Below are 18,560 nucleotides of genomic sequence, written 5' to 3'. Positions count from 1 at the left end.
CTGCAGCCTCCATGATGTCTTGGTGCCAGGAAGGCTAGAACTTGATCTCTCCCTCTTAGTCCTGGAGGTGTTGCCACTATGCATCATGCAATGCAGCTGAGAGGGCAGGTACATGACCGAGGCATCTCAGGGCTGGTTGGTAAGGGCATGATACGCATCACATGCTTAGTAAAGAAGTACCATTGTTATATCCCCCTGAAGAATCTGCTTTGTAATTTAAGAGCCCTAGATTCCTTCTCTAATGGTGAATTATTTCTCCAGGGCACCATTGTCTGCTTTTTCCAATTATGCTACTTGGAACTCTTCACTATCTCCAGACATAGATCTCTCTCTGTAAATCTGAATCTCAATAGTGTGTAGAGCCCAAATTTATACTCCAAAAGGCTCCTTAGCTCCCCCATGTAATAATGAATTGTCATTCATCCATTCATTCATTTAAGAGAGAAAGTCTTGGGGGGAAGGTATGTAAAGAAAGAGGGAGAGAGAAAATCTTAAGCAGGTTCCACACCAATGAGGGGCTTGATCTCACAACCCTGAGCCAAAGTCGATAGTTGGACTCTTAAGTGACTGAGCCACCCAGGCCTCCCCAAAATTGTCCTTTTTTAACAGAATAAAAAAATTTTTAAAAATGAACACCCAATGAATATACTGCTTTTCCTTATTTGTATCATTAGCATTAGCTCTATTGTTTTAAATCATAATAAATGGTTTACCTATACAAAAGATATGGTCTGTAGTCAGTTTTGTAAATTATAAGAAACCTCTGAAGTATATAGTCTATTGGGTTAGCGAGTCCTGACAACAGACGTCTACTCGCTTTGAAGAAATGGTTCAAGGTATGCTTTCACCAATGTATTATTTCCAACTGAGTCGTATGTAACTCATACAGAGAAAAGTGAATTTACTTTTTCTCTTGGATAGCTTGAGTTTTATTTTGCCTGGACATATATCTGATGTTATTCTGTTGCTTTACTCGTGTAGACACAATCTGTGTTTTTTGCAATTGGTGTTTCACGAATAACACCCAGTTACAGGAAAAGGAAACCTATCTTTAACAACAATCATAAATAATGGATATACTTGCATGGTAGAACCAGATAATGTATTTTTTCATGCTTCCTTATACCTTTTAATGAGTTTTAAGGATGGGGACTACAAGGCATTTTATTTATAATGCTATACAGTCTGACGAATCAGATGTGATTGTTTTGTTATGTTTAGTTCTACTGAACATAGGGAATGTGCTAAAGATTGCTTTGTTTATTGCTTTGAATCAAATCTACAGAGAACCACACATACTTCAAACTCATGACTCAGCTGCAAAGATACGTTAAGACCCTCAAGTGGTCATTTTATTAAACGAATACAAATCTGAAACATTTATGGTAAAATATATCAATATTGAACAAAAATGTGTGTAAACAACTGATTCTACAACTGGGAAGACATGTCAGTTCTATTAATTTTGGTGACATCTTCCCAACCATGTCTAATCTTCAGAATCTTCTTCCTCAAGCATGGCAGGAATAGTATAGCTTTACAAAACAGGACAACAATCGGAAGGAAAACCGCTATCATAAAAGTTGGAGGTGTATACCACACAAATTGTTTTATATCTACCCATTTATTCCAGGCAAAAATCAATGCATGTATTGTGCCCAGCAGAAGGGAAACAGTTCCTAGTTTGCTCTGCAAAAGAAAAAAAAATGATCTTGTTGGGATTGGTTGAATAAGAATTTATTCCATCCTACCTCTTCTGTTCTGTTGCTTGGAAATTCCTTCATACATCTGTAATCACTTCCCTATCATATTTCTCAACATTGTCCACTCACATCTTTCCATTTTCCTCACACATTCCCCACCTCCCCTTCCTTACTTTTGGTGGTATTTTGCCCCCAGTTTATTTAAGTTGAGAAAATTCACAATCAATCTTTCAACCTCAGCTAATCAGTAACACCATCTTTCTTTTCTCCATACTTTGTTCATCTGTCTTATGATGTTTAATTTATGGTGCTTTAGGGGTGCCTGGGTGGCTCAGTGGGTTAAAGCCTCTGCCTTTGGCTCAGGTCGTGATCTCAGGGTCCTGGGATCGAGCCCCGCATCGGGCTCTCTGCTCGGCGGAGAGCCTGCTTCCTCCTCTCTCTGCCTGCCTCTCTGCCTACTTGTGATCTCTGTCTGTCAAATAAATAAATAAAATCTTTAAAAAAAAATTTATGGTGCTTTGTCTCTTGAGCATTTGCCTTCATTCTGCCTATCAAGAGACATCTAAAATCGGGGACTTTTACTCATCACAGATCCCCTGCAGAATAAACACAATGATTTGTGCATTTTAGGTGCTCAGTAAATATTAGCAGGTTGACGATTAGTGCAAAAATCAATTTGATGTCAGTGATCTTTATCAATTATGAAAGCAACCAAAGTAAGTGACTCTGATTTTGGTACATGAATACTAAGGTGAATGAGCTTGGCCTATGTTTTAAAAACCAAACATCCTGATAAGGTGGGAAAACGCCAACAGCTATTTCCACTCTTGAAACAACACACAGAGATAGGAAGATGTGAAGAAAAATTTCAACTTGTATTGGGATACTTGGCATTGTCCAGAAAAAAGTTGCTCAAAAATAGTTGTTCACCTATGTAATTTTATAGCATTCTGACAATAGCTCTTCTAGGTAAGTTTTGACTTCTATTCGCTTTACTGGAAATGGTCATTAGTCTGCCAGAATGAATCCAACTCACAATTATTCAGCAGTAAGCACTCTTAAGCCCCAATGAATACAACCAAACAGCTAAGTTTACATTTTCAAATATCAGTCTCCAAGGTAAATCACAGAACAACTAGTTCTCAGATTGTAAAGGAAAAGTTTCTAGGTTATTAATTGAAAAATCCACATGCTTGGTTGAATATTCCTCTTACCAAATGTGTCCTGTATACTTACTATGGACTAGGTCTTGTGTACATAGCAGCATGGCTGGGTGGTCAAGATGCAGTGCCTGAATTCCTAATTAAATCTAAAAAGTGGTGCTCAGGGGTGCCTGGATGGCTCAGTGGGGTAAGCCTCTGCCTTCAGCTCAGGTCATGATCTCAGGGTCCCAGGATCGAGCTCCACATCAGGCTCTCTGCTAGGCAGGGAGCCTGCTTCCCCCCTTCTCTCTCTGCCTGCCTTTCTACTTACTTGTGATCTCTGTCTGTCAAATAAATAAATAAAATCTTTAAAAAAAAGTGGTACTCAGCATACATGTGACAGGCAGAGAAAACGTACAAAGAAAGTTATTTAATGAGGAACAGAGAACTCTAATGGCTATCCAGCTAAACCTACACAATCAGCAAGTACTGTGCTTGGAAAATGTGGCACCATTTCCAAGCTCTATTGTAATAATTCAGACGGAGACAGATTTTCCTGCTTAATCAGATGTCCTGATAAAGAGTCTGTAGGAGGACATGTATAGACGTGTAGAAGGGATAGTGCAGAAATGTCTGACTGTGTGGGAACTTCCAAAAATGTCCACCCGTAAAAGCTAAGGCTATGTGCTTTAAAAAATCTCGGCAGTGCTTATGATTAAATTAAATTTAGTCCTCTGCCTCCTGCTGTTCTTAGGCTGTAATCTACCATGAGAAGATGAACCTCAGTAAATCTGAGATAATTTTGAATCCCAAGAATACTGAGAAGTCAGTAGGCTACATAAAATACAAGTTGGAAAAAGCAGTCTTTAAAATTAAATATTAGAAAAACTTTGGTAGTTAAAACTCCAAATGTCAAGAAGAGTTGCTTTTTTAAAGGGAGTATACAGCTGTGTAATGTAAAAGGCATTAAGTAAAATCAGAGGGCACGCAGAAGAATATGTTTATTTGGGAACAAATAAACGATAACTATTAAATTCCTAAAATATCACCCATGTTGTTATTAGGTGGCTAGAAAATTGTCTAACAACATTCAAATGTTAGAAATTGTGGGAGAGGGAGAAGCTGGCTCTCTGCTGAGCAAGGAGCCCAATGCGGGCTCCATCGCAAGGATCCTGGGATCATGACCTGAGCTGAAGGCAGCTGCTTAACGGACTGAGCCACCCGGGTGCCCCCAAATGTCAGATATATTTTTCTTTGAGTAATGCTTTTTATTTATGTCTGGAAAACACTTCTACTTAGAAGTGATAGGGAAAAATTATTGGAGAGCACATTATTGTTTGGAACAAGTGTGGGATCTTTGCAACCGGAAAACCATTTGTTATTTTTTATGGGGCAAAGTTAATATACTTGATGATATTATAAGCGCAGAAAAGATTGGCCTTTTTGAGGGACCAGAGTTATTTGATATATAATTTACCTGAATATAGTGAAATTCTCTCCACGTCAAAGAGTCGCTCACAGATGGAACAGAGGTCACAGCTAATAGAGCCAATATTGCAAGAGCCACAATTCCCAGAGACACATAAATTTCCATTCTCCACACATCATGCTCAATCCAGGCATCTTCTTTATTTTTTTGGACCTACCAGAGGGTGAAAAGGGGAGAGAAAGAATACAAACAACATTTGTTCCCGGCAGATCAGTCTCCTCCTACGTTCCCTCTGTCTACGATGGAGGGCCTGATAACTAGGAGCCTCTGCAAATTTGTGGCTTTGTTTGTCCATTCTTCTGTGAGAAATGAGTTGGAGCTATCAATCTCTTTCCTGGAAAATATATATATATTATATGTATAAAATATATATAAATTGTATATATAACTTGTTTACTAATTTATATCATAGTTACTTGATGGTTAGGATTGTAATGTGCATGCTTGTGTGGTAGATAAGAACAATGAACATTAAAAAGTCATCTCATGAGGAGGAAGAAGGTTGCTGTGTAGCCCTGTCCAGGAACAAAATATGTGTTTAAGTTGTTAAAGTTATAGTTTACTATTTTCAACTTAAAAAAAAAAAATTCTTCCTTTTGAAATTATATACAACCAAGCTCCAAAGGAGAGTTATACTAAAATACTGAAAAATGCAGATTACCTTCCCGACACAGAGTTTCAAAAGAGGTTTGGGGTATTGATATTAAAATAAGAAAGCCTTATTTTGTTGGAAGATTTAGACTTTTTAGTTCAGCGATGTAGGCAGTATGGTCATCCTACCTGTTGATATGCCCAGTTGAGCAACTTGTATCTGTAGGATCGCCTCATTGGATAGGATAAACTATAAATTGCATGCAGCACAGCAAAAAAGAAACTGAGAAGCCCCAGTTGTTTTCTTGTTAACATCCATCTATCCAACCAACGTGGAAATTTCTTATATTTGGTTCCATTACGAAGCTGTACCATGGCTGCTATGACCCCGGGCAAATAGACCAGTGCCAGGAGGGTGATGGACACCATTGGCAAGACTTTGTTGATGACCAGGATTGGGATTTTATAAAAATACTGTTGGTGGGAAGTTATAAAAGGGTGAATTACTTCCCTCAGAAGAGTGTACAGAAAAGTCAGAGATGACACGATAGCAGCGATTTTAACTGGCCAGCGCCACATTGGAAAGAGTTCTTGTTTGTGCTGAAGCTCGGCAGGGCAATCAAATCCATCAAAGTGGGTTGTTGGGTGCATGTGAGAAAACACAGTTCTTTTCAGCGTGCTGGTCTCTCCCAAGTCCTTATCCTACAAAGCAAAGAAAATCAACATCTTAGACAAATAATGGGATTTCTCTTCAACGCATTACCTACTCTGTTCATGGTGCTTACCAGTAAAAAAGGGCATTCAGAACCTTGTTTTTGGATACTGGTTAGCTGAAGTCACCGTCTATGTAGCACTGATTGAATATGGATTTAGCTATGTTGGGATTCTCCATTAATTTCTGTTATTTGATTTTCTTTAAGACAGAGGAATACAGACAGAAAATTAGAAAAAAGACAGAAGATTATCTATTAAAGCTGAGACCATTGTGTTTCTACCTTGAGGCATGAAACAACGGAATAATGTAAGTGGGAAACTAAAATTGAAAACGTAAAAAAAAATCCAGTAATCTTTGGCAAAAATAATAAAACTTTTTTTTGTAATGGTTGAATTTGTTTTATAATATTCTTATTGGTAAATTTCCATTCTCCACACATCATGCTCAATCCAGGCATCTTCTTTATTTTTTTGGACCCACCAGAGGGTGAAAAGGGGAGAAAAGGAATGCAAACAACATTTGTTCCCGGCAGATCAGTCTCCACAAAGAACTCTCCACAAAGAACTGAAGAGCGAATTCTTCATTAATTCAAGTACAAAGGGTCAGGAATAATATACTCAATACAATTATAAAAATATATAATTTCATCAAAAGATTGGGATCATTCCCTGCATATTTTCAGACCACAATGCTCTGAAGCTAGAACTCAACCACAAGAGGAAGTTTGGAAAGAACACAAATACATGGAGACTAAACAGCATCCTTCTAAAGAATGAATGGGTCAACTGGGAAATTAAAGAAGAATTGAAAAAAATCATGGAAACAAATGATAATGAAAACACAACGGTGCAAAATCTGTGGGACACAACAAAGGCAGTCCTGAGAGGAAAATATATAGCGGTACAAGCCTTTCTCAAGAAACAAGAAAGGTCTCAGGTACACAACCTAACCCTACACCTAAAGGAGCTGGAAAAAGAACAAGAAAGAAACCCTAAGCCCAGCAGGAGAAGAGAATTCATAAAGATCAGAGCAGAAATCAATGAAATAGAAACCAAAAAAACAACAGAACAAATCAATGAAACTAGGAGCTGGTTCTTCGAAAGAATTAATAAAATTGATAAACCCCTGGCCAGACTTATCAAAAAGAAAAGAGAAAGGACCCAAATAAATAAAATCATGAATGAAAGAGGGGAGATCACAACTAACACCAAAGAAATACAAACTATTATAAGAACATACTATGAGCAACTCTACGCCAACAAATTTGACAATCTGGAAGAAATGGATGCATTCCTAGAAACATATAAACTACCACAACTGAACCAGGAAGAAATAGAAAGCCTGAACAGACCCATAACCAGTAAGGAGATTGAAACAGTCATTAAAAATCTCCAAACAAACAAAAGCCCAGGGCCAGACGGCTTCCCGGGGGAATTCTACCGAATATTTTTTTTTTTTTTTAAAGATTTTATTTTTTTATTTATTTTCCAGAGACAGAGGGAGAGAGAGCGAGCGAGCACAGGCAAAGAGGCAGGCAGAGGTAGAGGGAGAAGCAGGCTCCCTGCCGAGCAAGGAGCCTGATGTGGGACTCGATCCCAGGACCCTGGGATCATGACCTGAGCCGAAGGCAGCTGCTTAACCAACTGAGCCACCCAGGCGTCCCTCTACCAAACATTTAAAGAAGAACTAATTCTTATTCTCCTGAAACTGTTCCAAAAAATAGAAATGGAAGGAAAACTTCCAAACTCATTTTATGAGGCGAGCATCACCCTGATCCCAAAACCAGACAAGGATCCCATCAAAAAAGAGAGCTATAGACCAATATCCTTGATGAACACAGATGCGAAAATTCTCACCAAAATACTAGCCAATAGGATTCAACAGTACATTAAAAGGATTATTCACCACAACCAAGTGGGATTTATTCCAGGGCTGCAAGGTTGGTTCAACATCCGCAAATCAGCCCATGTGATACAACACATCAATAAAAGAAAGAACAAGAACCATATGATACTCTCAATAGATGCTGAAAAAGCATTTGACAAAGTACAGCATCCCTTCCTGATCAAAACTCTTCAAAGTGTAGGGATAGAGGGCACATACCTCAATATCATCAAAGCCATCTATGAAAAACCTACCGCAAATATCATTCTCAATGGAGAAAAACTGAAAGCTTTTCCGCTAAGGTCAGGAACACGGCAAGGATGTCCATTATCACCACTGCTATTCAACATAGTACTAGAAGTCCTAGCCTCAGCAATCAGACAACAAAAGAAAATTAAAGGCATCCAAATCGGCAAAGAAGAAGTCACACTATCACTCTTCGCAGATGATATGATATTATATGTGGAAAACCCAAAAGACTCCACTCCAAAACTGCTAGAACTTGTCCAGGAATTCAGTAAAGTGTCAGGATATAAAATCAATGCACAGAAATCAGTTGCATTTCTCTACACCAACAACAAGACAGAAGAAAGAGAAATTAAGGAGTCAATCCCATTTACAATTGCACCCCAAACCATAAGATACCTAGGAATAAACCTAACCAAAGAGGCTAAGAATCTATACTCAGAAAACTATAAAGTACTCATGAAAGAAATTGAGGAAGACACAAAGAAATGGAAAAATGTTCCATGCTCCTGGATTGGAAGAATAAATATTGTGACAATGTCCTTGCTACCTAAAGCAATCTACACATTTAATGCAATTCCTATCAAAGTACCATCCATCTTTTTCAAAGAAATGGAACAAATAATCCTAAAATTTATATGGAACCAGAAAAGACCTCGAATAGCCACAGGAATATTGAAAAACAAAGCCAAAGTTGGTGGCATCACAATTCCGGACTTCAAGCTCTATTACAAAGCTGTCATCATCAAGACAGCACGGTACTGGCACAAAAACAGACACATAGATCAATGGAACAGAATAGAGAGCCCAGAAATAGACCCTCAACTCTATGGTCAACTAATCTTCGACAAAGCAGGAAAGAATGTCCAATGGGAAAAAAGACAGCCTCTTCAATAAATGGTGCTGGGAAAATTGGACAGCCACATGCAGAAAAATGAAATTGGACCATTTCCTTACACCACACACAAAAATAGACTCAAAATGGATGAAAGACCTCAATGTGAGAAAGGAATCCATCAAAATCCTTGAGGAGAACACAGGCAGCAACCTCTTCGACCTCAGCCGCAGCAACATCTTCCTAGGAACATTGCCAAAGGCAAGGGAATCAAGGGCAAAAATGAACTATTGGGATTTCATCAAGATCAAGAGCTTTTGCACAGCAAAGGAAACAGTTAGCAAAATCAAAAGACAACTGACAGAATGGGAGAAGATATTTGCAAACGACATATCAGATAAAGGACTAGTGTCCAAAATCTATAAAGAACTTAGCAAACTCAACACCCAAAGAACAAATAATCCAATCAAGAAATGGGCAGAGGACATGAACAGACATTTCTGCAAAGAAGACATCCAGATGGCCAACAGACACATGAAAAAGTGCTCCATATCACTCGGCATCAGGGAAATACAAATCAAAACCACAATGAGATATCACCTCACACCAGTCAGAATGGCTAAAATCAACAGGTCAGGATATGACAGATGCTGGCAAGGATGCGGAGAAAGGGGAACCCTCCTACACTGTTGGTGGGAATGCAAGCTGGTGCAACCACTCTGGAAAACAGCATGGAGGTTCCTCAAAATGTTGAAAATAGAACTGCCCTATGACCCAGCAATTGCACTACTGGGAATTTACCCTAAAGATACAAACGTAGTGATCCAAAGGGGCACGTGCACCCGAATGTTTATAGCAGCAATGTCCACAATAGCCAAACTATGGAAAGAACCTAGATGTCCATCAACAGATGAATGGATCAAGAAGATGTGGTATATATACACAATGGAATACTATGCAGCCATCAAAAGAAACGAAATCTTGCCATTTGCGACAACATGGATGGAACTAGAGGGTATCATGCTCAGCGAAATAAGTCAAGCGGAGAAAGACAACTATCATATGATCTCCCTGATATGAGGAAGTGGTGATGCAACATGGGGGCTTAAGTGGGTAGGAGAAGAATAAATGAAACAAGATGGGATTGGGAGGGAGACAAACCATAAATGACTCTTAATCTCACAAAACAAACTGAGGGTTGCTGGGGGGAGGGGGGGTTGGGAGAAGAGGGGTGGGGTTATGGACATTGGGGAGGGTATGTGCTTTGGTGAGTGCTGTGAAGTGTGTAAACCTGGCGATTCACAGAACTGTATCCCTGGGGATAAAAATATATATTTATAAAAAATTAAAAAATTTATAAAAAAAAAAAGACCTCAATGTGAGACAGGAATCCATCAGAATCATAGAGGGAAACATAGGCAGTAATCTCTTCGATATCAGTCACAGCAACTTCTTTCAAAATATGTCTCCAAAGGTGAAGTGAAAATGAACTTTTTGGACTTCATCAAGATCAAAACCTTCTGCACAGCAAAGGAAACAGTCAACAAAACAAAGAGGCAATGCAGAAAATGGGAGAAGATATTCACAAATGAAAGTACAGACAAAAGATTGATATCTAAAATCTATAAAAAACTTCTTAAGCTCAACACACACAAAAGAGATAATCATGTTCAAAAAATGGACAGAAGACATGAACAGATACTTCTCCAACAAAGACATACAAATCGCTATCAGACACATGAAAAAAATGTTCATCATCACTAGCCATCAGGGAGATTCATATTACAACCACATTAAGATACCACCTTATATCAGTTAGAATGGCCAAAATTTGCAAGACAGGAAACAACGTGTGTTGGAGAGGATGTGGAGAAAGGGGAACCCTCTTACACTGTTGCTGGGAATGCAAGTTGGTGCAGCCGCTTTGGAGAACAGTGTGGAGATTCCTTAAGAAATTAAAAATAGAGATTCCCAATACCCTGCAATAGCACTACTGATTATTTACCCCAAAGATACAGATGTAGTGAACAGAAGGGCCATCTGTACCCCAATGTTTATAGCTGCAATGGCCACAGTCGCCAAGCTGGAAATATCCAAGATGCCCTTCAATAGACGAATGGATATGAAGATGTGGTCCATATACAGTATGGAGTGTTATGCCGCCATCAGAAAGGACGAGTACCCTACTTTTGTATCAACATGGACAGGACTGGAAGAGATTATGCTGAGGGAAATAAGTCAAGCAGAGAGAATCAATTAGCATATGGTTTCACTTATTTGTTTGAGCATAACAAATAACATGGAGGACATAAGGAAATGGAAAAGAGAAGAAAGTTGAGGGAAATTGGAAGTGGAGATGATCCATGAGAGACTAAGGACTCTTAAAAACAATATGGGGATTTTGAAGGGGTGGGGGGTGGGAGGTTGGGGGAGCCAGGTGGGTATTATTATGGTGGGCATTGTGAAGGGCACACAATGCATGGAGCACTGGGTGTTGTGCATAAACAATGAATTCTGTTATGCTGAGAAGAAATAAATTTAAAAAAAATAAAGAAAAAAATATATAATTTCTATCATGCTGTACTTTGATTTTGTTTCTAAAATATCTCACTTGTGTAAGTAATGATTGACAAACACTTTATCAGAAGGTACAAAAGTTATATACATAGTTAAATCCCATAGAGATGATCTATTTCCTAAGAACATACTTCTTTACCCAGTTGCATTTCTGAGCAGTTAGCAATTAAAAAAAGGTTACATTGAATATTTTGTCATTTCCCTAGCTGACTGATATACCAGAAAATTAAAAAAAAAACCCTCTTAATAAGAACTTAGGATGATTCATATTCTGATGATTTAATGATTTACTTTTTCACCAACTACCTTTTTAAAAAATAATTTAAAAACATTTTTTAATAAACATATAATGTATTATTAGCCCCAGGCATACAGGTCTGTGAATCGCCAGATTTACACACTTCACAGCACTCACCATATCACATACCCTCCCCAATGTCCATAACCCAACCACCCTCTCCCTACCCCCTTCCCCCCTGCCACACTGTTTTGTGACATAAGAGTCTCTTATGGTTTGTCTCCTTCCCGATCCCATCTTGTTTCATTTATTCTTTTCCTAACCCCAAGCCCCCCATGTTGCATCTCCACCTCCTCATATCAGGGAGAACATATGATAGTTGTCTTTCTCTGATTGACTTATTTCGCTAAGCATAATAACCTCTAGTTCCATCCATGTCCTCACAAATGGCAAGATTTCATTTCTTTTGATGGCTGCATAGTATTCCATTGTATATATACCACTTCTTTATCCATTCATCTGCTGATGGACATCTAGGTTCTTTCCATAGTTTGGCTATTGTGTACATTGCTGCTATAAACATTCGGGTGCACGTGCCCCTTCAGATCACTACATTTCTATCTTTAGGGTAAATACCCAGTAGTGCAATTGCTGGGTCGTAGGGTAGTTCTATTTTAAACTTTTTGAGGAACCTCCATGCTGTTTTCCAGAGTGGTTGCACCAGCTTGCATTCCCACCAAGAGTGTAGGAGGGCTCCTCTTTCTCCACATCCTCACCAGCATCTGTCATTTCCTTGCTTGTTAATTGTAGCCATTCTGATTGGTGTGAGCTGGTATCTCACTGTGGTTTTGATTTGTATTTCCCTGATGCTCAGTGATTTCAACAACTATCTTATTCTTCATTTCTTACAGCTCTCTATGTAAAAACCAGAACATTTTAAAGTTTAATGTGATATATTATATTGTTGATTTCCTCATTTTATGCAGAGTAACCTTAACTCACATAGTTCTTTATAATTTTTAGTGTTCAAAAGTCGCCTCTTGCCCTTTGACTTTTACTTTCAGTGATAAATCACTGTTACATCCTCTGCTTTTTCCAGTTGCTCCATTTAGAAGGGAGTTGAGCATGATACAGCTTCTGTCATCTCTACATGTTGAAACAATCTAAGTACAATCAACTGAGATCAATTTTCTGGTTAATGATGAAAAATTATGGAAAAGCAATTATGATGGTTAACTTGAAAAATGAAAATGTTTTTATTTTATGCACAATTATTTTAGAGAATATGTACGTATAATATCTTCTTATTCCTATTAAAATAATTCACAAAAATAATTTTAAAAAGTGATGTTATATAAAATTATCGTATAGACTATCTTTCCTATTAAAATAACTAAGATAAAATACTTTCAGTAAGAACTGCAGTTGATATCATTTAGAAAGGCAAAAAGAGTTTGGAACCAAACATTTCTACCAATTTTTCAGTCAAATTATATAAGTAAGAAACATTTAATCTCCTGGTGACATAAAAGTGGGACAAATGATTCTTATTCCAAAATTGAATTTATTTGTTTAAATGGTGAATCATCAATTAACTTGATGATCTCTTGTTAAGCTGCCATATTGCCTATGGAAAAAATGTATGCTTACATTGTTATATGGGCACTGATGATTCTCTTAAGAAACTTAGACCACAGAGTGTTAGAGGGGATTGGAAGGGCCTTGGAGCTGATCTGGTCCACTCTCTCATTTTATAGATAGACCAAGACCTGGAATTTTCAGTGACTTATTCGAGGTTATTCAGCCAAGTCCATGACCATCGTCAAGGTACAATTTCTCTTATCTACCACCCTAAACCTTTCTTTGCCCATCGCAGTATCAGTGATAGGAATCAGAGTGAAGATACCTGTCGACTAGGGTGAAAAATCATGGTTTCAACCCTAGGAGATACAGGACAGCATTGAAATTCTGTTTCTAGATTTCAATGAAGTATTATTAACATATTACCAAATAATCATCTTCTTCTGGATTTCTCCTAGGCTTCATTGTCCAAAGTTCTTGGTTTGTAATGTCTTGTCTGCTCTCCATTAGTTCTGTAAAATAGGATAGCGTCAGCCACCGAAGAAAATAAACATCATTATCTTCCTCGTGTCTGTACTATTTAAGATATTAATGTTTGATAGGGCAACAGAAGAATTTACTCACACAAGGACTAGAGTGGCCTACAAAGTGCAATTAAAATAGTGACTGATTTACCATTTAACCTCACATAATCTGTCAGAATCTCAAACCAGTGTCCTTGTGTCAATAACAGCTTTGTTTTGCCCAGCTATTGGTGCAATGAATGACAAACATGTCTATAGGGAATTCAAAGGGTCAGATGTTACCTTTTATAAGTTAACTCCAGGTGCCATTTAGAGGAAAGCCAGCTCTGCTCAAAGGTAAAATAGAATTAGGAAAAAAATTTTTTTTTTTGAGTGGATTTAGCTGATATAAGATTATACTTTAGGAAGTTATATTTGATAGACTTTTGGGGTTGATACTGGAATCTGAAATACTAATTAAATGATTTTATGGGGAAGCGCATTCTGAGGTTCAGACAATAAACAGAATAGACATTCTCGGTAAAGTGAACCCTGATAGTGGCACAAAGGACCCAAAAGGCTGTATATTCAGAGTGTCATTTTCTCATCAGAGTAACAGGCTGGTTTTTGTTGATAAGCAAGAATTTTTAGTATATTTCCAATGGAATTATTGAGTTGTGTTCAGTCACTGATATGCCTATTCTCCTGGTCAACGCTGTGGAAATTAGTTTTGTCAAATTTACTACCTAACAAAGGAATTTTTGCCTCAACACCCTTCACAAATCCTCCTCAGGCTTGGTGTAGCATTTTTTTTTTTTTTTAAAGGAAGGGAACACATGATATCATAATACTATTTGTTGTTTTTATTAGTTCTAAATTTATTTCTAGAGGAATACCTCGCCAATTTGCACTTTATGAAATTCAATGAGAAAAACAGATTAGATATATAACAACTTGATTATGAGAAACACGTGTTTCTTAATTTCAGAACACCTGTAACACTTTACTAAGTGGAAAGTTGTTTCCAGGAGTGGCTTCAAATACTTAAAACATTCTCTAAATTTAAAGGCTTGATTTTCTCAAACAATAAAGAGAAGCCATCTTTCTGTCATGCCAATCATTTACCTTTGTTCAAGCGCTCTGAGGACATTTGCTATATATTATGTATTTTGACATTTTGCAACATTCATGCTGAGGATATTTGTATTGGTCTGCCCATATTTCCCCCCTACTTTTTTTTTTTTTTAAGATTTTATTTATTTATTTGACAGAGAGTGAGATCACAAGTAGGCAGAGAGGCAGGCAGAGAAAGAGTAGGAAGCAGGCTCCCTGCTGAGCAGAGAGCCCGATGCGAGGCTCGATCCCAGGACCCTGAGATCATGACCTGAGCTGAAGGCAGAGCCTTAACCCACTGAGCCACCCAGGCGCCCCCCCCCCACTACTTTTTAATGATCTTAAACATTTCCTCCATTTGGAGAAAGGGCCCTCCTTTGGCATATGACTCAGTCTTGGCTAATCAGAATTCTCTTTTCCCTTGATGGCACTGACTGGCTTAGGGATGGCATAACCCTCATTGAACCAATTAGAGTCTTTCTCTAATATTTATATAGAGGAGTGGAAGATAAAGAGATGTCTAACTCTTTGTTAAGTTGGTATGATAGAAGCCTACTGTGCTTTCTTCTACATGCTCTAAGGAGGAAGATGTCTTCAAGAGAATAAAAACAAGCCACAACACTAAAGTACAAGCAAGAGATGGGGAAAGACACAGAAGAGTGCTGGTGGTAATATTTTAAGTATTTACAGTTCCTGAGACCAGATAATGAAATTTTCAGTTACACAAGTCAATATACATTCCCCTTTTTTGCTTGAGTTTGATTTTTGTATCTATCACTGGCATGCAAAAGAGCTCTGAGTAAAGCAAATGCCAATCATCAGGTATTTATAGAGCTCAACTCTATGACAGACACAGAGGAGGAAAGAGAAATGAGACTATGTGTCTGTTCTGGAGAAGCTTACACTCTATTTCCTTAATAAGTATAATTCCAAATCATTTAGTGATTTAACCAACATTATAAACACAGTAATCTGGGAGGTATGTATGTGTCTAGGAATAGGAATAGAAGGTTTTTTTCCCCCTAAGATTTTATTTATTTGATAGAGAGAGAGAGAGAGAGAGAAAGAGCGGGTGCATGTACCAGCAGGGGGAGGAGCAGAGGGAGAGGGAGAAGCAGGCTCCTCGCTGAGGCTCCTCGCTGAGCAGGGAGCCTGACGAGAGGCTCCATCCCAGGACTCTGGGATCATGACCTGAGCCAGAGGCAGACATTTAATCAACTGAGCCCCCCGAGGGGCCCCAGGAATAGAAATTTTATTTACTGCAACCAAACAAGAAATAATTCTCTATGTTTAGATGGTTTCACTCTGAGTTGTAGGATGGCAAAGATGTTAACATGAAAATCTACACTTATTCAATATTAACTCATTAACTATATTGTGAACAACAGTATCACGCAGTGAGAATACGAAGTTAAATGGAATGGAGCCTCTGCTCTCACAAACTCAAAGTCTAGGGGAAAAGGCAGAAATTTCAACAACTAACTGTGTGGTAGTGCAATGGATTCTAAAGAAAGAAAGTTTTATAGGCAGATTGTGGCATGGAAAGTGTAAGGGTTCTCTTGTAGACCTGGTCCTGGGGCCTCAAGCAAGTTGGCAGTGTTTGCTGATTGAGGGCCACTTTGTACAGAATCTGGGTGAAAAGGCAAAGTGACCTTGGAGAAGTATCCACCCATTCATCTGCGTGGTAGGGAGACCATGCTGGAGAGCAAGGCCATGGAAGAGCCCAGAGCAGTGAGAAAGCCTGTTGGCTCTGTGGTCCGCAGTCCAATTTGTGCCAAAAGGCGAGAAAATAAAATATCCGTCAAATAAAATATGTTGGTTTCCATCAGACATTAACCAAATATATAATTTAAATTCCACAGTAACATCTTTTCATGAAAAAAAAAAAAAAAAAAGAAAGAAACAACACAGTGTTCAGATTTTAGGAACTCCAGATTTGACCCAAAGTTCTCTAACTCTCATCCCTTAAAAAAAAAGCAAAACATATTTCTGATGTGACTGTTCCGTTTTGCTGAATGAGGATGGCTGACCTGATGTTCCTGCTAAATATTGACACAGCCCAAGTGACTCATGTTTTTGTCAAAGAGTTTAGAATATGAAGAAACTCAACGACCGGAGCACAATATGGATTGCACTGCATTTCCAAACCTTCTACACTTTAAAGTGTATACTCGCTTCCCCACATTTAACTATGTATAGGTTTCTTTACTGGGCTGTTTGTTTTTTTTTTTGTTGTTGTTGTTTTGTTTTGTTTTTAAAGCATTGCTTAATATCTGTGTTAAATCTAAGTAATTGTCAGGATGTCGTGGGGATTTTTTTCTTTTTCTTTTTTTTAAAGACCAAGAAATTTAGAGGTGTTTGTAAATTTTGTGTCTACAAACCCATGACATATACGAAGCCTTCCTTGAGCGCCTATTTGGAGAGAACTTGAACCCCAAACCCGAGCCCGAAAGAGCAGGACTAATATTCCCAGAACTTCAAACGAAAACTCCGTTACTAGGAAACCTGAAGGCAAGTCACACGATTTTAAGCACTGTGTACCAATCATTCCTCAATGCTATGCAAACTCGCGGCGATTGTTGCCAAGTTGGAAAAACCTGCCGGCAGAATCCAACCAAAGGGCAAACTTAACAACCCATCCTATCCGCCGGGCCCCCAGCGAAAAGACTTCCTTAGGAGTCCCTGGCTCCCAGCCCCTGGACCGGCCACAACGGAGTAGTGTGCTTGGGCCGAGAGCTGGGCTGGAGGGCAGCGAGCGCTGCAGCCGCGCATAAGGGGCGAATTGAGCTGCTCTCGCCTCGGAACGCCGCCGCCCCGGGACTGGGGAGGCTTGCAAGCCGCTACACCCCTCCCGCGGCTGCGAGCCCGCGCCCGCTCTCGCAGGGAAACACCGAGGCGGGGAGCAAGCAGCGAGCCGGGACGATTCAAGGGACTCACCCGCTCCTCGACGCGACCAGACGGTAAGTTGCGGCACAGCTTCTGCGAGGACGCGCCAGCCCCACGCTGCGTCCGAGCCCCGGAGCGCCGAGCCTGCTCCCCCGCCGCAGACCCCGCCTCTTGGTCAAGGACTCGTCCAGCGCCACCTGCAGGTGCCGGGCGTCCTCAGGGCTCCTGCCTCAGAGGGGCAGCCCTCGGGGGGTTCCAGCGGCCAAACCGAGCGTTTCCCCACATTGCAAGCAGGCCGTTCCAGGTGTTCTTTCGGATGGCCCTGTCTCCCCCTGAGGCCTGCTCCTCCCGCTTTCGCTAATCTCCCGAGGAACAAACGTTCGTGCAGTTCCTCGGAGCGGTGGTTCTCAAACTTGAACGTGTACCACCTGTGGGCCTTATTAAACTAACAGATTCCCCCTCACGGTTTCCTGATCCTCAAGTCTGGGCCTGAGATTCTGCATTTCTAGCAAGTTCCCGGTGATGCTGGAGCACCCTCAGATCACACTTTGAGACGGACTGCTTTAGAGCTTCGCCAGCCCGCTTTAAACTTAGCAGTAACTCTATGAAGTGACTGCTGTTTACAGTTGAGGAATCCGAATGTGAAGATCTGAGAGTGACTTGCCCCCTGAATGGTACAAATCTTGTACCCTAAACCGCATGAACCCTGTCCCCTGGCTGAATAGGCCCTTAAGCCCCACGTTGCCTTTGCCTCTTCCTTGCCTCTGATATACTAAAGCCAGCTTCCCGTACCCTACCCCATCAGGCACTCCAACCCGAAAATAAAGCTACTGTCGCTATTTCAGAGGTTTTTTTTTGGGGGGGGGGTGTCTTTAAAGCATAAGGGATACGGAGAAAGAGAACGTATGCGGGGGTGCGGGTGGGGGTGGGGAAGTGGGGTGGGGTGGGGGTTACTCCTCGGAGTTGGAACCAGCCTCAGGGTAGAGTGTCTGAGACCTGAATTGCAAGAGGGTTTTGCAACATCCTCAAAGCTAATCTAATTAGAAAAACAAAGGAA

At 39.7% G+C, this 18,560-nt stretch overlaps 1 protein-coding gene across 1 annotated transcript; it reads right to left on the bottom strand.

Annotated features, from left to right (window-relative positions):
* Nucleotides 1-1,321: 1,321 nt before the first annotated feature.
* Nucleotides 1,322-17,652, bottom strand: STEAP1 (STEAP family member 1). Its single transcript, XM_044245981.1, has 5 exons — nucleotides 17,555-17,652; nucleotides 13,428-13,513; nucleotides 5,115-5,627; nucleotides 4,323-4,487; nucleotides 1,322-1,689 (listed from the first exon to the last, which is right to left on the bottom strand). Exons 2-5 carry the CDS (start codon nucleotides 13,506-13,508, stop codon nucleotides 1,432-1,434), a joined length of 1,017 nt encoding a protein of 338 aa, XP_044101916.1. The 5' UTR covers nucleotides 13,509-13,513; nucleotides 17,555-17,652; the 3' UTR covers nucleotides 1,322-1,431.
* Nucleotides 17,653-18,560: the final 908 nt, after the last annotated feature.

Source organism: Neovison vison, chromosome 4, assembly GCF_020171115.1.
Source record: "Neovison vison isolate M4711 chromosome 4, ASM_NN_V1, whole genome shotgun sequence".
Classification (NCBI taxonomy): Eukaryota; Metazoa; Chordata; class Mammalia; order Carnivora; family Mustelidae; genus Neogale; species Neogale vison.
This window is presented reverse-complemented; position numbering and strand designations above follow the sequence as displayed.